The sequence below is a fragment of the Carex rostrata genome, chromosome 1 (genome assembly GCF_964058835.1).
Source record: "Carex rostrata chromosome 1, lpCarRost1.2, whole genome shotgun sequence".
In the NCBI taxonomy this organism is placed as follows: domain Eukaryota; kingdom Viridiplantae; phylum Streptophyta; class Magnoliopsida; order Poales; family Cyperaceae; genus Carex; species Carex rostrata.
Window position 1 is genome coordinate 20,452,702 of NC_135918.1, and position 22,807 is coordinate 20,475,508.

Consider the following 22,807-nt stretch of genomic DNA (forward strand, 5'->3'; position numbering starts at 1 on the left):
GAAAATGTGCAGAGATAACGGAAGGAAGAGAATTGACCTTATTCAGTTTCAGAGATCAGTAAGGAGCGAGAACCTATTACATATTTTTTATAATTATATCATGACTGGAATATATATATGGTCCTTAATGTTACTTATTAGTACATATATTTGCTGCTTAATCCATATTTGATATACTAAATTATTATTTTTTTAAATAAAATTTTGATACTCTAGTTGAGCTCTTGTTTGCTGGTGTAGAAAACAAAACAAAATTATGTACAAATACAATTATTTTGATATATGGTCTTCATATCTGATAAATATTATTATTTTAAAAAGTTAGCAGCGGTTGAATCAATTGATCCACCGATCTAACCAATGAACCGTTTATTCAAAATATTATCAGGTCGATGTCTCGTCCGATTCTGATAACATTATTTTTAATTGATCTAGTAATAACTCATCACACAGGAAACGTCGAAATTTTTATAAATACCCAAAATTAATAACAAATTACGGATTCTAACATGTTTTTTAAGAAATTTCAAAAACTAGCCAACCCGGTGCTCCAATAACCGGAAATAGCTATCCTTTCCGGTGCCCCAGATCCCGGACCGTTTGAAATAGCCCGGTTAACGGGTAACCGGAAATTCCATTGGAGTCCGGTTATTGGTTAACCGGTTTATTGGTCCGGTTAGTGGTGTACCGGAAAGTTTGTTTTTTGGTTAACCGGTTTATTGGGGCGTGGATGCGTGGCAGAAGCACTGTAGACCCATGGCTGCATTTGGGCGCGGGGGGGGGTGTCATTGTGGGTTAGAATCACAGCAGATTTATTTCCTTTGCTGCGAGAAGAAGAGAAGGCAGACGCAGAGGCAGTGGCTGCGAGAAGAAGAGAAAGAGGAGCTTTGTATCAGGTTTTTTATTTATTTAAAGAATATTAAAATAGTTTATAATATTGATTATAATAGTTTAGAATATTGATTAGATTGTTTAGAGTTATTTGAAATATTGTTTAGATTGTTTAGAATTATTTGGAATATTGTTTAAGATTGTTTGGAAAATTATTTGGAATATTATTTGGAATATATTTGAAATAATTATTTGGAATATTATTTGGAAATAACAAAAATACATGTCTAATATGCCAATGCATGTCTCTGTACCGAGAAGTGAAATTGAAACTATTCTTATAATTATTTGAAATATTATTTGAAATTTATTTGGAATATTTATTTTGAATATTATTTGGAATATTGTTTTGATTATTTTGAAATGGTTTAGTCCAGTTTAGAAAATTTTAAAAAAGTAGCCCGAATAATTTAGAAAAGTTGGAAAATAGTGTATAATAATTTAGGAAGTTCCAAAATAGTGTAGAATAATTTTGAAAATTTTAAAGTGGTGCCCGAATAATTTAGAAACTTCCAAAATAGTGTAGAATAATTTAGAAAAGTTTCAAAATGGTTTAGAGTAATTTGTAAAATTCCAAAATGGTGAAAAATAATTTAGAACGTTCGAAAATAGTGTAGAATAATTTAGAAAATTTTAAAATGATGCCCGAATAAATTAGAAAGTTTTAAAATAGTTTAGAGTAATTTGTAAAATTCTAAAATGAAAAATAATTTAGGAAGTTGTAAAATAGTGTAGAATAATTTAGAAAGTTTTAAGATGGTGCCCGGATAATTTAGAAAGTTCTAAAATAGTATAGAATAATTTAGAAAGTTCCAAAACGGTTTAGATTAGTTTAAAATTTTTGAAAACAATAAATTAACTTTAAATTAATTTTGTAGCATGGTAGACGAAATGAATTAACTTTCAAACGGTCCGGGATCTGGGGCACCGGAAAGGATAGCTATTTCCGGTTATTGGAGCACCGGGTTGGCTAGTTTTCGAAATTTCTTAAAAAACATGTTAGAATCCGTAATTTGTTATTAATTTTGAGTATTTATAAAAATTTCGGCAGGAAACGTTACTAAAACAAGCATTATTGTATCAACTAATCGGTGGTATATTACTTGTAAAGACTAAATTCACCTATAGTGTTGGAATTCGTATTGATTTAAGAATTTTGTATTTTGATACAACGTACTTCAATTAGTCTGTATATTTATTTCTGTCGTTTGGTGTTTTGTTGATGATTTTTTATAAAATAATTCATTTCACTAACCCTTTTTTGTTGTTTCAGTCAATAACTATTTTTCTTTCTTATTTTCTAATTATGAGTTTGATAATTGCATAATAAGAATATTATAATTAGAGCGGTTAATTGTTCTTAGTATTATGATTTATTTATTTTTTTGAAAAAAGTATTATGAATTTTTAATTTTTCATTGCATTAATCCCTCAAATAACCTCAAAATTACGTATTCCCTTTTGTAAAATTCATAATATATTAACGGACCGGATTAAAATTTAGAAAGATAAATACCGATATTAAGAATTTTAGAAGGATCAGATATACATAATATTTTTGAGGGTTTTAAAAAATATCCATAAAATTCCCCCTTCTTTTATTATATAATTTTTAATAGACTCGATCTTCGCCTCCTCCTCTTCATAAAAAAATAAAAACAATATGAAATTAAACAACCTGAACTTAATTTAGATCTGATATATATACCGGACCTCTTCTGAGTTCTGACTAGTCTATGTTAACCTGTATTATTGGAGATATAATGTATAGTTCGATCCTGAAATTAACAATCCAGAGATAAGTGAGCTAGCTGGATATATACACACACATACATACATGGCAAGAACTAAAAAAAAAGGTTCGACTCTATTTTATGTTATATATGAACCAACTTGCAGAATTAATCCAGATGCTCCATCTGGAAGATTAGCTTAATTTTGTTATAAAATTATCGCTTTTGCGGTACAACAGCAATCCTGGATTGGTAGAAGCTGTTTAGTACCAAAACCATTCTCAGCTTTTTCCCTCACTTCTATAAAAAGAAGAAGAAGTTGACTTTATACTTTATATTTCAACATATAAAACTGTCACCTATTAGACACATTAAATTAATTATATATTGTCCCACTGGAATTTTGAAGACCTCTCTATGCATAATAAATGTTATTTAGGCTTGTTGTTTCTTATAATCAAAATACAATGAGGCAGTCAAACTGAAACTAATTAATGGTCATTGACAGAGTAAATAGAGGTGAGGTACCAGAATCTCTGTGTGGAAGCTGAGTGCCAGGTGGTGCAAGGGAAGCCTTTGCCCACATTATGGAACTCTCTCATGAGCACAATCTCAGTACGTACGCTAGGCATATTTTCTACTGATCTTAATTAAAGTATCTTGGCCTATGTACCGATAGGTTCAGGTTCAGATTCAGGTTCAAATCACCATACCAGTTTGATACACATGCATATGAGGAGTGCTGTCCTATTTTGGCACACAAATCATATATCCCGTTTGAATTCTGTGTGTGTATATATATAGGGTGTTGCAAGACTGCCTGGATTGAACTGTCGACAAGCAACAGTTCGCATTTTGAAAGATATCAATGGAGTTATCAAGCCGGCCAGGCAAGTTAATTAATTCATTTAATACCAATTTTCCCTATTTCAAAGGACTTGAATTTAATTATATAATTTTTGAGCAATTAGTTAGTAATTGACAAAAAACTATATAGGCTCACCCTCTTGCTTGGACCTCTCGATCTGGAATGCTAGACAAATCTCTTAAGGTTCCTACATCCTTGTAGCTTGCAAACTTTCAATTAACGTTCTTAATTTTTGCTAGCTAATAGCCCCGGCCACACCACCATTTGTCGACATGCATGAATTTAAGTTTTAACTTTTAACCAAGGCTAAATCAATAGTGACTAGACTGTCCTGCTTTCGGCATCAAGTAGAAACCAAATGGCTCTATCTCCTGTTCAACATCTAAATAATATTCAAAAGGGGCCAAATTAAATTACATAGCATAAATTTTTTAGAATAAAACAGACTTTATTTGTGTAGGTAAACGGGATAATTAGCTATAATGGATAACAGATTAGATGAGTTTGTACCAGAGAAAACATCAACATATATTAGCCAACACGACCTCCATATTCCTGAAATGACGGTAAGAGAGATTTTGGACTTCTCTGCAAGGTTTCAAGGAGTTGGTAGCCGAGCAGGTAATTGCACAAATCCATCTCCTAACTCGTATATTATGATTTTATTTTTTTGACAATAAGAGCGAGTCTATCATTTTCCTCTGCAAACAAAAATTTACAGAGATTATGAAAGAAGTAATAAGGAGGGAGAAGGAACAAGGAATTACTCCTGACCCCGATGTAGATGCTTACATGAAGGTAAAAAAAATAAAATAAAATTACTTGCCATTTTTGGTTTTAGAATTAAATCAAAAGGAAATAGTGAGAAAAAAAAAAGAATAACTTCAAAAGTATTATTTTCAATTTCCTAATAATACATGGAGTAATGGAACTTCTGATACAGGCCATATCTTTGGAGGGGTTAGAAAGAAGTTTACAGACATACTATATCATGAAGGTAATAAACTCATGTTAAAAGAAAACTAGATAACAAAAAAAACAAAATAGCTCTAACATAATATAAAATCCATATTATTTTTAAATATATTACTTATAAGCAGATAATGGGGCTAGACATATGCGCTGATACAATAGTTGGTGATGCCATGAGAAGAGGCATCTCCGGTGGCGAGAAGAAACGACTAACTACAGGTTATCTATCAAATGTTTCCCATTCTTCATTTTTATATCTTTGTTTCAGTTGTGTTTTAGGTGTTTGATTGGTTGATGTCCTCACTACACCAGCATGTATGTTTATTAAATGAAAGTATACATATTATTATTTACCAGGAGAGATGATAATTGGACCTTCAAAAGCTCTATTTATGGATGAAATATCAACCGGATTAGACAGCTCCACAACTTTCCAAATAGTCTCGTGCCTTCAGCAGCTGGCCCACATAGCAGAGTCTACTGTTGTTGTTTCGCTTCTCCAACCAGCACCCGAAACTTACAATCTCTTTGATGATATCATATTGATGGCTGAGGGGAAAATCGTGTATGACGGACCCAGAGATGAAATTTTGAACTTCTTCGAGGAATGTGGATTTAAATGCCCTGAGAGGAAAGGAGCTGCAGATTTCCTACAAGAGGTATTAATTTTACAAATTACATATATTGCAAACTAAAAAAACATTCATGAATCCTGTCAAATACCATAGTTTCTTTCAAAATTGGCAATCAGTCTTTTACACATTGCTGCAAACTTGGTTGTGCAAGTCTGTCAAAGCATGATATTTTTCATACAATAAATGGAATTAATCAGGTGCTATCCAAGAAGGATCAAGAGCAGTACTGGAGCCGATCAGACGAGGGTTACAGGTACGTCACGGTGGATGAACTGATCGAAATATTCAGATCGCACAAGGTTGGACAGGATTTATCAGTCAATCTAGCGAAGCCGTATGACAAGTCACAGTGCCACAAAAATGCTCTTTCCTTCAGCATCTACTCTCTGTCAAAATGGGAGTTGTTCAAGGCATGCGTCGCCAGAGAGCTGCTTCTCATGCGCAGGAACTCCTTTGTTTATATATTCAAATCTACTTAGCTTGGTCTACTTGCACTGATCACTAGTACAGTATTTCTACGTACGCGCATGAGGGTTGATACACTTCATTCCAATTACTATTTGGGCTCTCTCTTCTTTGCCTTGCTCTTACAAATGGTGAATGGCTTTCCTGAGCCAGCGATGACTGTAACCCGACTGCCAATTTTCTACAAGCAAAGAGACCTCTTCTTCTACCCAGCCTGGGCTTATTCAATACCTGCTTCTCTCCTCAAAATACCAGTCTCTTTGTTAGAAGCGGTCGTCTGGACAACCATTACTTATTATCTTATTGGATTTACACCTGAAGCATCAAGGTAATTGCATTTTGCTATTACTTCTCTTCTTGTCTAGTTTACATACTTTTGTATGGTATAAGCATGCATCAACCGCCTTACTATATTTATTTTACTATTGTAAAAAAGGGAAGAAAATAATAATACCTTTTCCATAAATTCATTATGGTTTTAATTTTCTTTGTACAAATAAAATAAATTCAGGTATTTGCGTCATTTGCTGTTACTATTCTTTGTACATGCAATGTCTATGTCTATGTTCCGATTTGCTGCTTCCTACTTGCAAACTGCGGTGGCTTCTACTCTGGGTGGCACTCTTCTTTTGGTGTTTCGCTCATCAAAGTAGATGCAATTAATCATCAAATGTAACAACTGGAACACAAATGCTGATAAGTCGCGGGTTGAACTATATATGTTGGATATTACTACTGGATAGGAGTTGGAGCACTTATTGGTTTCATCCTATTGTTCAAGCACTTATTGGTTTCATCCTATTGTTCAAGCACTTATTGGTTTCATCCTATTGTTCAAGCACTTATTGGTTTCATCCTATTGTTCAAGCACTTATTGGTTTCATCCTATTGTTCAAGCACTTATTGGTTTCATCCTATTGTTCAACTTCGGGTTCACTCTTGCCTTGACGTTCAAAAGACGTAAGATTACTTTTGTTAGTTCAAGAGAAACAATTAACCAATCCTTACTTATACCTAGCTACGTACGTACGGCTGCATAACTATTGTTAAGTAACATGCAGTTTGCAAAGTGGATTGTACCACTACCAACCCCAAAATTAGCGTTGAAATTCATAGTTGGATTAAATTATTTGCAAATCGATCATCCATCCCAGCTTATGGAGCTTCGAGGGGGATTATATCTCGGGAAAAGCTTCATCAACTTCAAGGCCATAAGACTCTGGATTCATCAACAACAAGCTCTCAAGAACCCAAGAAGGCCGGTATATGATTATGTTATCTAGTACTATTAGGAATAACAATATTTGTTTTTGCTAACTTTATCCTTTTAAAATTACAACTAACGAAAAATATTAATTGTTCTTCGCAGGGAAGATGGTGTTGCCTTTTACACCCCTCACTGTTTCATTTCAGGATTTAAATTACTATGTTGATGTTCCTCCAGTAAGTTTGATATACAACAATTCATGTATTGTTTGCTTTTTATACAAAGATGTATACATTAGATTTCCAGAGGTAAGGCACTAAAAGCTACAAAGTCATGGGCAATTCAAATTATGATGTAGGAAATGAAAGAACAAGGGTATGCAGAGAAACGACTCCAACTGTTACACAACATAACAGGGGCGTTTCAACCAGGTGTTCTTTCAGCATTAATGGGGGTTACTGGAGCAGGAAAAACAACCTTATTGGATGTGCTATCAGGAAGAAAAACAGGAGGTTATATCGAAGGAGAGATACGAATTGGTGGATATCCTAAGGTGCAGGAAACCTTTGCAAGAATATCAGGTTATTGCGAACAGACAGATATTCATTCTCCACAAATCACTGTGGAGGAATCGGTTGCTTATTCAGCTTGGTTGCGTCTACCAGCAGAAATCAGTGCTAAAACTAGACATGTGAGTTCGTTTTGCTTATTTTTATCGCATCTATATAATCATATATTCCTTCTGATTGTATGTAATAGGAAAAGAAAATGAAGTGATTACTGTTTGGTGTTAATTTATCTAGGACTTTGTAAATGAAGTGATTGAAACAATAGAGCTTGATCCCATAAGAGATGCGTTAGTCGGCTTACCAGGGTTGAACGGTCTGTCAACCGAACAAAGGAAAAGGTTAACTATAGCAGTGGAGTTGGTATCTAATCCATCAGTAATATTCATGGATGAACCCACATCTGGTCTAGACGCCCGTGCTGCTGCAATCGTCATGGGTGCTGTTAAAAATGTTGCTCAAACCGGTCAAACTGTTGTCTGTACCATTCACCAGCCAAGCATTGACATATTTGAAGCCTTTGACAAGGTACATACTACATTTCTTTGATTCAAAACCAAAGCACCGTCTTCCTTCTAGCAGGCTCAACTATTTACTCTATCCATTTCCTTAAACTCTCACCTAATTTTGATGAAAAGGGGTGGAGAATTGATCTATTCAGGGCATCTGGGTCGACATTCGTGTAAAGTTATTGAATATTTTGAGGCAAGTTTTTTGATACCTAGTAGAACTTAATAGAACCCAATAACTTAATTATTACAAGTGTTTGATCTTACAAAAAGGTTTTCAGGGTATTTCTGGGGTACCAAAAATCAGAGATAACTATAATCCGGCAACATGGATGCTAGAAGTTAGCTCTACATCTGTTGAGGCACACATGGGAATAAATTTTGCACATATTTACAAGGAATCGGATCTATACAAGTGAGTTCTTATTACCTTAATTTCGAACAAATTAAGTGTTGATAAAATTTAATTGTATGTAGTTTTATAATTTTGAATTGTATTAATATTGAAGGGAGAACGAGATTATGGTGAAAGAACTAAGCATGCCTCCGCCAGGGTCGAGTGATCTCAGATTCAAGACGCGTTACGCGCAAAAGTTCTGGGTGCAGTTCAAGGCTTGCCTGTGGAAGCAATCCCTGTCCTATTGGAGAAGCCCTCCCTACAACATGGCTCGCATATTGTTCATGTTCTTATCATCTGTCATGCTTGGCCTATTGTTTTGGAAACATGGAGGCAAAATGTAAGTTAATTATTTCATTTACATATCCCGCAACTTGAAAAAATAACAAAACTCATATTTTATTGACATAGTTGGTTTACCAAATATTTCTTTGTTATCAATTTTTTTTAGAAATAACGAACAAGATTTGTTCAATATATTGGGCTGCATGTACTGTGCAACAATGTTAAACGGAATCACTAATTGTTCATCAACGATACCCTTCGTTGCTGTCGAACGCACAGTCGTCTACAGAGAGAACTTTGCAGGAATGTACTCTCCTTGGGCTTACTCCTTTGCTCAGGTTAGGTACCTGATCTTCATTTAATTTTATCGGCAAATTAAATACTACTAACTTTCTTTGTTTACTTAATTAGCACAATACATTTGAAGCTAGTTAAATACATATATTTGATTTGTCATTAATTGCAGGTTGCAATAGAGATACCATACGTGTTGTTCCAGGTAGTAATGTTGATGATCATAGCATACCCGGCCATTGGTTTCGAATGGAATGCCAGGAAATTCATGTGGTTTTTCTACACCATGTTCTGCATGCTTCTGTACATGATTTACCTAGGCATGATGCTCACTGTCATTACTCCCACTGTTCAGCTTGCCACCATTCTTACATCTGTTTTCTACCAACTCCTCATTCTTTTCTCTGGCTTCATTGTTCCTCAACCTGTATGAAACCAATCCTTTCAATTCAATTCACCGACAATAATTATAGATATATAATGAGTTACTTGAAATTACATAAATGTTTTGAATGCAGCAAATTCCGGGATGGTGGATTTGGATGTACTACATATGCCCGTTGGCATGGATGCTAAAAGCCCTCCTCACATCGCAGTACGGAGATGTCTCCAAAGTAATCGTCGTCTTTGGAGAGGAGAAATCCATTTTGCAATTTCTAGAAGATTATTTCGGGTTCTACCATGACCATTTACCGCTTGTCGCTGTACTTCTCGTGATCTATCCTATAGTTTTTGCTACTCTTTTCGGTTATTTCATAGGGAGAATCAATTTCCAAAAAAGATAACCCAGTTTCAATTGCAAACATTGTTTTTGTGTAAAGGTTAAAGAATAAGTGTTAAACATTGTTATTGTGTAAAGGTTAAAGAATAATTGCAAACATTGCTTCAAGGAAAGAAGAAAGTAAAGGGAAGAATAATATATGTTGCATTTACAAAATCCGATTTACATATCAAACCTGTAAATCCCTATGTTTTTTTGTTGCCAAGTTCTTTTCAAGATTTTTGGTTGTTTCCATGGATAGAACTTTCATTTATTGACGAGGCTCATAAATAAACTTTAGATGAGGTTCTTTTAACTCAGGAACATGTTGATATTGCCAGTAGATCATGTAAGAAAAATAAATAAAGAATGAGGAGTTAATGGCATTGAGTAGCTAGTTCAAATAAGCAAACAACAAAAACTCTAAAATGAAAACAAACTAAATTAAGACTTAATTATATGCAACTCAACTGGGCACAGCGGCAAAATGACTTAGATCAGACTGCTCCAAATCAAAGATCTTATCATTCATCCCTTCTTTCCTATAAGCCTCTATTAAAATCGTATAAGTCTCCTTATCAGGAACCCAACCCCTCTCTTTCATACGGTTAAAGACCCTTTCCATCTCCAACAAATCACCAGCCTTTGCACACGCTGACATAACCGCATTGTGAAATGCCGTATTTGCACGTACTTCATTTTTCTCAGCAAATTGAATGGTGCTAACAACCTTGGGAAACAAACCCGCATTGCTATACCCGTTAATCAAGCAACAAAAGGTCTTGGTATCAGGCTTCATCCCCTCGCCTCGCATCTGATTGAAGGAATACTCCATGTTCTTTGCATCCCCAACATCTGCAAATGCCTCTATTATATTGTTATACGTAGAGCTAGTCCATGGCACGTTTAGCTTTCGCATATACTCCATCACAGCCGACATTTTATCATACAGTTTCTTTTTCCCGTAAGCACCAATTAATATGTTAAAGGTGCGTGTCTCTGGCTCAATACCGTAATTTCTGAACTTCTCGTACCACTTCTCCATACTATCGAGTTGACCCATGTTGCCAAATAGACTCAGTATTATGTTCATAGTCCACACATCCGGTTTGCAATTGGGATTTTCAAGCATACCTGCCAGAATCCTCTCCATCTCATCAAACTTACCGGCTTTACCGTAGCCACTGAGTACTGTGTTCTGAGTAACAGTGTTTGGGGTGATGGAACGCTCAGCCATCTCTTGATAAATGGCATCAACCAAGTCAAAACGGGGAGCGTCGACACATGCTTTGAGGAGGGTGCTGTAGGTATAGACGTCGGGTTGGCAGAGAGGCAAGGTTTTCATAGTCTGAAGCACTTGAAACGCCTCATCGATGAGGTTGTTTCTGCAGTAACCAGCGAGCAGTGCGGTATACAGAGCGGGAGTAGGTTGCAAGCCTTCCTGAAGCATTTCGTCGAACAGTTGGTGTGCCCAATCGGGATGGCCAGATTTGCCAAGCAATAGGAAGAGTTTCATGTAAGTGCCTTCCCTTGGTTCATAGAAGGGCTGTTCTCGGAGTAGGCGAAAGACATGGAGAGCTCGGGGGCAGTCCTTGAGGCGGATGGAATCAGAGAGGGCCTCAGTGACAGTGCAAACCCAGGCCTTGGCATTCTCCCGCTGCTCCAGTTTCTTCTTGATGTTTTTTATGGGAGTTCTAACATTAATGGCACTGGTAGTGCTATTCCTGCTGCTATTCCTGCTGCTATTCCTATTAATATTCCCATGGGACCCAATTTCTGAGAGGGACAAAGCAGGAAACTCACCGGCCTTCCAGTGGCGCCTTCTCTCCTTGTCCTCCTGCTGCTTCTCCTTGTTGTCTTTGGGTTTGGGAGTAGTGATGATGGGGAAATTAGTTTTAGTTGGAGACCGTGGTGGTGGTGATTTCCCATAATTTCCAGGTCCAGATTTGTTGGGAAATCGTCGGGGTTGAGATTTGGAACGGGATTGGGAATTATGGGAATTATGGGAATATTGCGAACGGGATTGGGAATTATGGGAATTATGGGAACGGGATTGGGAATTATGGGAATATTGGGAACGGGATTGGGATTGGGATTGGGATTGGGATTGGGATTGGGATTGGGATTGGGATTGGGGAAAGGAGCAGGAGACAAGACAGACGCCTCTACGACACGAAGACGGAGACGGAGAAGAAGAAGGAGAAGGAAAACCCCATGGTTGGAATTGGGATTGGGAAGGTAAAGTTGAAGGTGAAGGGGAAGAGAAGGGAGCGAGAGACAATGCACACGCCATCTCTCAGTCTCAGTCTCAGTCTCTCAAGAGAAGAGAAGAGAAGAGAAGAGAAGAGGCGAAGAGAAGAGAAGAGGCGAAGGAATGGGCGAGTGAAAGTGAGAGCTGAATGCCTGAATCCCTTCCCTATGGGCTATGGGCTATGGATAATTACAAACAAGGACCCAAATCTTTTACTTATCACCTCAAACTTTCCAAATTCCCATCTTGCCACCGTTTCCTCCAAACAAATTTGGTGCACAGAAACAAGAAACAAGGATCACCTTATTCTTTTCCTTCCTCTTACATTTTTCTTTTTCTTAAATTTTATTACAATAACCGAAGAGTACTAAAATATATATATATATATAAGCAAATTCATGTTTGGCAAATAACATTTTAACCTATACAAATATCATTCAGAATAATATTCCGATGCCAAAGAATTGGGATGTATAGTACATAAATAGATCTTTATACAATCAATATTGTAACAACTCTAATTATTGTTCATGCCTCAGATCTCATGTTACCCAGACCTACACCACACATTCCAATGCCACCAAAAAAACACAACAAATTAATTACCCAACAAAAATATGCACACTAATTCGTCAAGCTCTTTAATCACACCATACACCATATCTATTACTAATTCCCCAACCCTAAATACCTTGAAACATATTATATATATATCACATTCCAACAATGATACAAAAAAAAAACAAAAAATCCCCACAAGAACCAAAAAAATCCAGATATCAGGATTCTCCTGATCACTCATTTTCCTGCTTTTTTTTTTTTTTTTTTTGCAAAACCTAATATATATTCGAGCATCTAACTGTTTACGAACAAATTAAACAAGTCACAAATGAGTTGATTGAGTTATCATATCTCATGTATCATCGCCGACTGTTCCTAGTGCGGATAGGCTTCGAATCAGGATTATCACTTGTATCGGTGTCAGAGTTCTCTCTCTGCGCCTCAGGTCCTGCCGTCTCAGCTCGATGCCGCCTATGCCTTCGGTCCTACAAGTCCCCCCAAACAAAAATTAAATAAAAATAATAAGTAAATATGACAAATTAAGTCAGGTTAGAGACCATTTAAACTTAATGAGGCTTAAACATCACTGGGCCACACTTTGTTAGGGTAGCTCCATCTAATCTAGCAAGCATTCAAAACAAAATAATATATATATATATATATATATATATAACACAAAAATGGGAACCTCATGTAGGTTGGGCCCATCAGGCTCTAACATGCGTACAACCTGGCCCATGCGGGGCCGCTTGTTAGAATCTGGGTCAACGCATCTCAGAGCGACAAGCAGGGCCTTTTTTAGCTCCCTTGTACTGGGCCTCGCCTCAATGGTGGGGTCCACCACTTCTTCTGATCGCCGGTTTGCCACCATCATCTTCAGCCAGTCTACAAGGTTTACCTACAGGTTGCCATTCCTCGGTTAATGCATTCCTTTTACATATACTTGGCAGGGTCAAAATGGTAAAATCCTCGAGAAAAGTATCTTGAGGCAAAGGTACAATGTATATGATGAGCTTTTGGTCTATGATGATAAAAAATGAAAAACTAATTTTCCACTTGTGGTGCTTTGGGAAGGGCCAAAATTGGTACCTCATTTGGAGATCGACCATAGTCAACTGGGTCCCGCCCTGTAATTGCCTCAAGGAAAACAACTCCAAAACTGTATACATCACTCTTTTCATTTAACAGTCCTGTGTTTGCATACTCCGGTGCAACGTAACTGTGCCAGTAAATCAATTCAATAGATAATTAAGTAATTTAATTTGTTAAAGGTTAATATAAGCTGACGGTCAACAATTCAGTGAGTTTAACTTCAAAAACCATCAAGTCAGCCTCAAAGAATGAACTTGAATCATTAATTGTGATCTACTTCATGAGCCAAACAGTTACATTCCAAATTGGCAATCCTTCGAGTATTTTATATAAAACCAAGAGGTCGACACTTCAAAAAAAGATCAAGAGGTCGAAAATTGTTGATAAAATAAACACCACCAAAATAATCTATATTTAACATCCTGAACTCCTATCCAAAATTTAAAATTGTGTACGTAGATGATTGGTGACATCATAGATCAGGATCAACAGTTCGAATTTGTAGTTTGAAACCGACTTGACAATTTTTGAGGTCTAAACATTAGATGAGTTTAAGCCGAGTTTAGCTTTACTACAATTTGTTTGGATTTTTTTTTTCTCAGCAGCGAACATGAGAAATATCAATTGAGGCAAAACCTAGTAAAATAATGTGAATTTGAAAAAAGAGAACATAAAAGAACTCATTGAACTAGATAATGAAGAGAATAACTACCCAAAAGTACCCATAACCCTTGTATTAACATGGCTTTTGCCAGCACCTAGAAGCTTGGCTAGGCCAAAGTCTGACACCTTCGCATCAAAATCATCATCGATTAGTATATTGCTCGACTTTATGTCACGATGCACCACTTTCGGCTCAATTGCCTCGTGCAAATATGCAAGTCTGTCCCACATGATTGAAAAATATGAAATGTAAAAAAACATATATCACTAAATAATATACTACAATTAAGCAAAAAGAAGCACATTAAAACCTGCTGATAAGTAGTAAAAACTTGAACGGTAAGAAAAATAATGAATGAAATAGATTTGCAATTTGCCAACAATGCCTTGTATTTTATGGTATTTGGGTACGGGGAAAATGACAACACGTGTTCTGATATAAATATACTTATCTATGATGTCACCAAGCATCTACGTACACAAATTAAGTATATTTTCACCAAATCTGAATGATATAAATCTTTTTCCGCAAACAGCTTACCACAGATTAGCTAACTTCAATCAAGTTGCACTGAGGTATAACCGTGTAGATGGATTTCTAGTGCTCTTAAGTTTAAAGATTTCATTTTGGGCAATTATAAAAATAGTTTTTCAAACTTTTTTTACAGAAAGTTGCCATTTATAATCTACTGAAAAGCAATGTCCAGTGTTAATGGTGGATGAAAAAAATTGGTATTATTTGCAAAAAAAAAAAATATTTGGTGAAATTTGGGAAAAAAAAATGTCATAAACTTACGCTTTTGCAGTGCCTAGAAGAATACTGATTCGGGCCTCCCAAGTGAGAGAACCCCTGTGTTGCATTGCACCATGAAGCCATTGTTCTAGGTTCCCATTGTTCACATACTCGTACACTAGCATCCTGATTTAATTTATAAAACAAAATATCAGATGAATTTGCATGCAGCTTCCATCTTAATTAAAAATTAACAAAAGACTCCTCCTTGTTCACCAATTTTAACTTGAGAAGAATGTTTAATCTGATAATTTACAGTCTACCCTCAATGCCAAGGAAAGCATAAGACAAAATTTCGCAATCATGTAGAAACCAGCATTTACCAGTATTCTACTTATTTTGTATTCTTGTAAATGTTCCCCTGGCTCAAATGAGTAATTGAGCAGCAAAAAGGGACCAAAAGAATTTAATAAAAAAAAATGGTTCACCTTTGAGTACCCTCAACACAGTACCCAAGGAGTCGCACTAAATTTTTGTGACGCACATGACCTATTGCTTCCACCTCTACTCTAAATTCTTTCTCAGCTTGCCCCCTACAAATTAACAATATTAGACAACATAATCAAGGAAATTGTATTTATGCCAAACAAATCCTAAAAATATTATATATAAAACCTAATATTGAAAAATAACATACATACTCTACAAATATAAATATATTGTGCATTTGTACGCTATTGTCTAGATATAAATTTTTTTCTTTTTTCTAATTTAGGGAGCATTAATGAAATAATTCTGAAGTTTTGTCGAAGTTAAAACTACAACTAAGACTTACAAATTGTTAAGCAGCTTTTTGACAGCAACAGGCTCACCATTGACTAATTGACCTCTATAAACAATTCCATAACCACCTTCTCCTATTATATTCTCCTTGGTGAAGCGATTTGTTGCCAATTCCAAGTCTCTTAAAGTGAACCAGTGGCCCCAACCTAGGTAAGAGAACTCCGGCAAACCCGCCAAAGGAGGAGTGATGTCATGTACAGCAGAATCCGCCATCATGTAGCGGTACGAGTCTGATCGGCCAGTACCAAGCTCGATTTTTGCAGTTTCAGATTCATTAATATGTTCATTGATATCATCAATTGAGGGCTCGAAGAGGTAGTTGGAGGTTACCTCCTTGATCTCCTTAGAGATGGTGGGTATCTGGGTGAGGGGAAGGGTGGAGGCCCACCGGTGCTTGGAAGCGGAGCGGTGGCGTTGGTGCCGGTGCCGCAGGGAGATGCAGGCTGCCAGCACCAGCAGCACTGTGAAGATAGAGATGCCAACAGCGATGCCGATAACAGTCCACAGCTGAAGCCCCAACACAATTGTCTTTCGGTTAAGGTGCTCTTCCAGTGTCGGGCTCGAGCTGCTGGATGACATTGCTAATTAATTAACCCCAGATCAATTCTCCTCGGCTCCACTCCAGTTATATATATGTATATATATATTACTTATATCCTACACAAAGTTGAAGTAGGTAGATTTGTTTCATTTGTCACCAGATCAACCAAAATTGGAACACATTTCAAACCCTTGGCTACATTTGTGTTTGTAGCAAAGAATTTTGAATTGAAGATCAAAATAAATAGAAAAGAATTGAGCATCAAAATAAAAAATAAAAAAATATATACCTGGAGAAAAGAGATCTCAGGAAGGGAGGGAGATGAGAGAGGAGATTTGAGTTGGTATTTGGGAAAATGAGGGGTTGAGTTAGAGTTAAGAATAAGACAGAGGATGAAGAAAGAGAGGAGAAAGGGAGGTGTCAATGGTAGGTGTCTCGGTTCTGTCCTACTTATCTCATCTCCCTCTATCAGCACTCAACAGAGAAAGAGAAAGAGATGCTTCTCTTCTCTAATCTCTAGCTAGTGCTCTCCTCTCTTCTGTCTTCTCCTCTCACAGTAGAGTAAAAGCGAAGCACAGAGAGAGAGAGAGAGAGAGAGGGTGTGTCAATGTGTCAATGTGTCATGTGTGCGTGTGGTGTGTTGGGTGTGTCGCTTGGTTGGCTGGCTGTTGCAAAGAGTCTTTCAAGCTGGAATTTTCTTTTTTAAATACAACCAAAATATATATTAGCTTTCAACCTCCGCATGCATAAATATATCTTCTGTTGGAGACATATCATCTTTACATTTTTTTTTCCAAACCTTTTTATCCACCTTGTTAAAAATATAGCTATTTTAGTAACTATCAAAGACAAATTACGCACATATTTTACAAAATCAATTTGTTCTTCGTAATGAATTTGCATTTTGGAATAATTTTATAAATATTGCTTAAGGTTACTTAATAAGTTGCTATATGTTTTGTTGTCAATTAACGGTAACTAATTTAATTAACAGCCAATCAAATTAATTGGATTAATTGTTTCTAATGAAATTAATATATTAATTCTTATATTATGCATGTAGATGTTCTTATCTGCCAACAACTATGATTGAAAGATGAAATTTGAAATTTAATTTTAACCCTTCAATCAAATAATTTGTCTTCTTTTGATTAAACGTATATTTTTTATGTGTAAAAGTCTAAATTTAGTTAGAATCATACTCGCCATACATACTATCACTATCTGTTACAATTAAAATTGAATATGGAAGAGAAAATCAATTTATTAATTTCCTTATTTATCCTCTCGAGTTATCTCCCATTCCTTATTTAGAAAATCACGATGGATGATTAATTTATTTTTTAGAATTATCAAATGCTGACATCTTTTAAAAATGTTTTATCAGCATTTGATATCTTATTAAATTATTAATTTATTACTCAATTTAAGCTATAGTGAATCTTCTTACAATTTTATTTCTTCAATTTTGATAAGATGAAATATTATTTTTTGAGTAGAACTAGGGTGTTCTTAAGTTCACCAAGCCCCTTGGTGAACTCAAGTTTAAAACCCGTCAAACTGGCTTCAAATGACGAATCTGAACCGTTGAAATTTGCCCACCTTATGAGTGATGCGTCTACGTATGAAAATTTAAACATTCGAATTAATTCAGTATAAAGTCAAGTGGTCAAAAAACATGCAAAAAATGAATGCGTTAAAATTAATTTATTAACCTTCTAATTTTGACCGATTAACTTTATACGAAATTAATTCGAATGTTTAAAATTTTCACATGTAGATGCATCACTCGTAAGGTAAGCGGGTTTCAACGGTTCGGATTCATCATTTGAAGCCGATTTGACGGGTTTTAGACTTGAGTTCACCAAAGGGCTTGATGAACTCAAGAACACCCTAGTTTAGGTAGATTTTTAGTTTCCGTTGTTAATTTATGGAGAACATATGTTGAGGAGGGATTTTAGTAATATTAACTATAATTAGTGCCACAAAATGGAGCAACTAATTTATTAATACGAATTCACTTTAACTAAATATTTTTTTGTCCTTTTGACTTTTGCCTATGAGATGTATATATTTGTACAAGCCATTTGTCTTTTTTTTTTTTTTTTAATTATCAAATCTTTTTATTTGCATCAAAGTTTGAAATTCAAATTGTAAATCAAATTCTTGATCTTCTTCATTTTATAATATATTTCCGTTGCAACTCACGGACATGATACTAGTATACATACAATACACCTAAAATAGTTAATACAGTAATATATTCATCAGATTACAGATAATTTAAATTAGTAAATTATTACAATAATTAACATATATGCTGGGCCAACGGGGTGCAAATGGATCAGATTTTATCTGTCTGTATCAATATTCGAAAATTAACTACAGATATACAATATTTGAATATATGTGTGGATATAGATACATATATAGTATTAAATTTTAATTATTTTTATTCGAATTATATAGTTTAATATATATTATGAAAATATGTTATTCATTATTATAATAAGATAAATATTATGAACTTGGTATTTTTTTTAATAATATTTTTATATTTTTTTAATAAATAATAGTATTAAAAAATAGATATCCGATTCGTATCCAAAAAATAAAAGTGAATATAGATATGGTTATACCACTTTCTGATAGGAATCTGATTTGTCTACACCTCTAAAGACGATACATATTTAGTATATGAGTAGAGTTAAAATATTTTGTTGTCTTTGTGTCTCAATCATGTCTCATATTTTATATTTCATTTTCAAAGTCTAAACAGTTGATCCGAACTACTAAACATTATTTGCATACTAAAATGTGCGTGAAGGCAAAATTTTACTGTTTTTTTAAATAGGTACAAAATCATAATTTGTCAGAAGATTGACCATCCGAAAATAATAATTTTATAGCTATCTAAAAATAAATAATAAAAAATTTAAAAAATTATAAAATTTGATCTTTATTTATATTTTAAAATAAAAATTATAATGAATAGTACAGATCAACTATTTAAATTTAAAAAATAAAGATAAAAATATAAAAACATAATTAGAATATGAAAATAATGAGATATTTTAACCCTGTTACTAGTGGCCAAAATCGGGCCAAGTCGGGATACACGATGAACAAATAAACCTGAACAAGTAAATCGCACAACCTTTCAAGATGATTTTATAGGCCCCACCTTTTAATTTGCATGAAAGAAACAAGATCAATTAAAATTAAATATTGACGTTCCAAGCAAGCTAGACTAGTAATTCAATAATGGATTGGGGACATCTAGAGAACATTTAATATTCACATTAAATCTCACATGCAACAAAATTAAACAAGGTCACATTTTATTTTATTTTATTTGTACACTACAATTACAACAAGAGAACTCCATATATTCTCATACAATCCAACAAAGGAATGACACGTATTTATTCATAGCACCCTCAAAATGGAAAAAACAAAAAATTAAATAAAAATACCAACTCCCTCCTAATTAATTTTAAAAACAAAGCCTAAAAATTAGTCCCTCAAAATAAAAATAAAAAGAGTACCATTGTTTTTGTTTCCCCACTCTAAGCCTTTTTTAGAACATTGATAAATACTAAATTAAAGGGAACATATATAACTATGAAGACTTTGATCCCTTCAAATAAAAAGAAACAATTAAACAAAAATAAAGGGTTACATGGAAGGGGGAGAAACTAAACTAAACTAAAAAAACGTCAAACTCCTCCATTAGGAACCCTAAAAGAAAAAAAAATAAGAAAAGAAGAAATAACTTGGGTTGATATATAGTTCAATCTCTCCACAGAACATGATTAAATTACTCAATCATGCAAAAAGTTGAAGGGAAAGAAGAACAAAAGAGGGATGCATGTGTTGATATTCAAATCTCTCTGGAGAACATAATTGAATTACTCAATCATGTAAAAAATGGTTAGAGAGAGAAGAACAGAAGAAGAATTAATTGTTACAAACAAGAAGCAAAAAGTAGTGAAAATGGTACTCTTTTGAGTTGGAGGGAACTATAGAAAAATAGAATACTAAAACAGTTTCCATGGACTTGGTCAGATCAATTATATTGCTTGAAAGCCTGGTTCAGCTTCTTCACAACATCTTTCACACTCATTGAAAACTCCTCCTCAACCTACATTAAATACATCAACAATTAATTAATTAATCTCCTGCTAATTGACATTACATATCAACTTACCCAACTCTACAGCTGATCATAAACAACAAAAGCTCTGCATATCCGCCCGTACAATGATGTAAGACTTTGTTAATAATATTTGTTTTTTGTCTGGTATAGAGTTGTTTATGTATTTTGTTCGCCTCGGTAGCAAATGTATTTTTCAAAAAAGCAATAATATGTGATTACCTATCAATAAAGACAAACTAGTCCTTAATTTGTACCTGAGCCGTAGTTGTGATATCAAGAGATGAGCCGGCAAATGGCATCACATTTGTGCTGGTAACACTAAGACCAAGCGCCTCTATCTCAGTCAAGACCTTCACCAAAGCTCCTTTACGGTTTTTACAGTGGATCTTAATCAGAACCGTTCGTTCTGTCATCTTTGCCTCGATTTCTGGCAAAGCATCTGATATGATCCCCTGGTTGTGGAAATTCTCTGTGCAAGACGAGTTGTTGTCTGCATTGTCATCTCTGTTGTCTGACAAAAGGTGAGATTTCTTTACTATGACGGCTGATTCAACAGTACTTTGCTTTGCAGATTGCGCCTCTAGATCTCGCACTTTGCCTTGCAGATGTGTTAGGTATTTGATTGCACCTCCTAGTACCGTTGCCTTATCCATCTACACAAAAGGATTCATTTAATCAGATGTTTGAAATCATTGGTTGAGATGCAAGTGAAAGATAAGATTATAAGAAAAGAAACCTTTTTGAGGCCAGGAACAATCTTAGACAAGGCAATGAACGTCTGGCACAATCTTTCCCTCCTCTTTCTCTCTGCCATTACATGCTCCTTGTTACTACTCCCGGTTTGGTTACCAGTACCCTTTCTTGTTCCTTCTCCTCCCGGTCCCGGTCCCACCATTGCAATTGCATCATATCCCCTCTTGTTGTTATTACCAGGCAATGGCAATGGCAATGCCATTTCCACCTCCTCTTTGCCTTTGGGCTGGTTCACACCTGCAGCAACACCCCCATAAAACCCTGCACTACCCTTTGTTGTGAAGCCGGGTGGCCCCATCCCAGCCCCAAAAGATAAGATTGTCGGCAAAGAACTTTTCTCAGTGACACCAGACTTAGACTCCCAGCTGGTTGTCTTGGCCATCTTTTTAGGCCTCTCAGCTACATTTTCAATCTTGATATTGCTCTTGCAAGAGCTTGATTTATGCAATTCTTGGTTTTGGTTTTGGCCGAAAGCAACTGCTATTTCTTCCTGTGTGAATAGGTTGAAACAATCGCCTTCCCATTGAGGAAACAAACTGGGTTCTTCTATTTGCTGCACATATATATTTAATTAAGGAGAGAAATATATAGACAAGAATGAGATGAGAGATGTTGCAATATTATTGATTAGTTCTTACCAAATCAGAGAACAAGTGTGCAGCCATGAGAGAAAATCCCTTTTGTGATGTGAGGAGAAATTTGGCTTGGCTGGAAATATGAGAAAAGTTGAGAATTGAATAATTGATATAAATAGTGGAGGCAATAATTAAGTTTATTTATTTATTTTTTTTATGTGAATAATTAAGTTGATTACAAGTGTGTGAGGTAAGAAAAGAAAATAGTAAATTGCAGAATGGGCCTAGAAATAGGCCCAGCAAGGCCCAATGGAATATTTGAGACCCTTTCTCGCATGATCCCATCCGGTTGGTTTACCCTTTCACAAAACACCATGAAAATAAGAAAATAACGAGATCAGATCTACTCACTCACTCGGTCGCCAATTTAATTTTGTGATTTTCGTTGGAAAATGAAGCTAGGTACTGGAAAAAGATTAAGGAGAATTCCATCATTGGTAGACCCAATTAATTAATTAATTAAGACATGGTTTTCAGTTATGATGAATCAATGCAAATATGCAATGCAGTTCTAATTAAGTCATGCATGCATGCATGCTTTTCATTTATCAATATTCAATAGTAGATTGCAAATTGTAACATTAACTTTTGAAAAGATAGGAGAGAGAGAGAGAGAGAGAGAGAGAGGAAGAACCTTAATTGGTGGTGTATTGGAAGAGATGGGATGCGAGAAACAGATTTTTGATTTTTCCTTTCCTTTGCACAAAAAAAGCACTAAAGCAGGAGAGGTACGACTAGCATCTCTCGTTGTGTTTCTGTGAGAGAGAGAGAGAGAGAGAGAGAGAGGGAGAGGTTATTTGGTGTGAACTTTGACTCGGCCGCGTTATTTGGAGGCGCGCTCTCTCGTCTGAATCGTCTCTCATCTCTCCTCTCTCCTCTCTCATCTCTCATCTCTCAAAGCCCTAATCGAAGTCCCCTCTCTCCAATACCTGATAAGGGAATCTTTTACAATTACTAAATCTGGACCGTTCTTTTTTAACTTGGCACGAATCTC

General features: G+C 35.3%; 3 protein-coding genes and 1 pseudogene across 4 annotated transcripts; 1 reads left to right on the forward strand and 3 right to left on the reverse strand.

Moving 5' to 3' along the window:
- Positions 1 to 1,123: 1,123 nt before the first annotated feature.
- Positions 1,124 to 9,789, forward strand: LOC144575085 (ABC transporter G family member 41-like; annotated as a pseudogene). Its single transcript, XR_013518361.1, has 22 exons — positions 1,124 to 1,151; positions 3,142 to 3,239; positions 3,429 to 3,518; positions 3,622 to 3,675; positions 3,953 to 4,113; positions 4,214 to 4,290; positions 4,436 to 4,489; positions 4,593 to 4,683; positions 4,822 to 5,123; positions 5,297 to 5,892; positions 6,076 to 6,213; positions 6,346 to 6,524; positions 6,719 to 6,826; positions 6,934 to 7,007; positions 7,130 to 7,462; positions 7,575 to 7,865; positions 7,959 to 8,042; positions 8,128 to 8,261; positions 8,356 to 8,583; positions 8,695 to 8,866; positions 8,995 to 9,249; positions 9,341 to 9,789. The product of XR_013518361.1 is annotated as an ABC transporter G family member 41-like (transcript).
- A 136-nt stretch (positions 9,790 to 9,925) lies between these two features.
- PPR2 (Tetratricopeptide repeat (TPR)-like superfamily protein) lies at positions 9,926 to 11,952 on the reverse strand. The gene has a single exon (XM_078313149.1). The coding sequence runs from the start codon at positions 11,873 to 11,875 to the stop codon at positions 10,049 to 10,051; it is 1,827 nt and encodes a 608-aa protein (XP_078169275.1). The 5' UTR covers positions 11,876 to 11,952; the 3' UTR covers positions 9,926 to 10,048.
- A 368-nt stretch (positions 11,953 to 12,320) lies between these two features.
- Positions 12,321 to 16,379, reverse strand: LOC144563680 (putative receptor-like protein kinase At3g17420). The gene is made up of 7 exons (XM_078313160.1): positions 15,718 to 16,379; positions 15,371 to 15,475; positions 14,946 to 15,068; positions 14,199 to 14,369; positions 13,484 to 13,613; positions 13,083 to 13,292; positions 12,321 to 12,879 (listed from the first exon to the last, which is right to left on the reverse strand). Exons 1-7 carry the CDS (start codon positions 16,302 to 16,304, stop codon positions 12,754 to 12,756), a joined length of 1,452 nt encoding a protein of 483 aa, XP_078169286.1. The 5' UTR covers positions 16,305 to 16,379; the 3' UTR covers positions 12,321 to 12,753.
- A 3,203-nt stretch (positions 16,380 to 19,582) lies between these two features.
- Positions 19,583 to 22,606, reverse strand: LOC144563767 (transcription factor bHLH19-like). Its single transcript, XM_078313228.1, has 5 exons — positions 22,448 to 22,606; positions 21,817 to 21,886; positions 21,162 to 21,731; positions 20,680 to 21,078; positions 19,583 to 20,410 (listed from the first exon to the last, which is right to left on the reverse strand). Exons 2-5 carry the CDS (start codon positions 21,841 to 21,843, stop codon positions 20,336 to 20,338), a joined length of 1,071 nt encoding a protein of 356 aa, XP_078169354.1. The 5' UTR covers positions 21,844 to 21,886; positions 22,448 to 22,606; the 3' UTR covers positions 19,583 to 20,335.
- Positions 22,607 to 22,807: the final 201 nt, after the last annotated feature.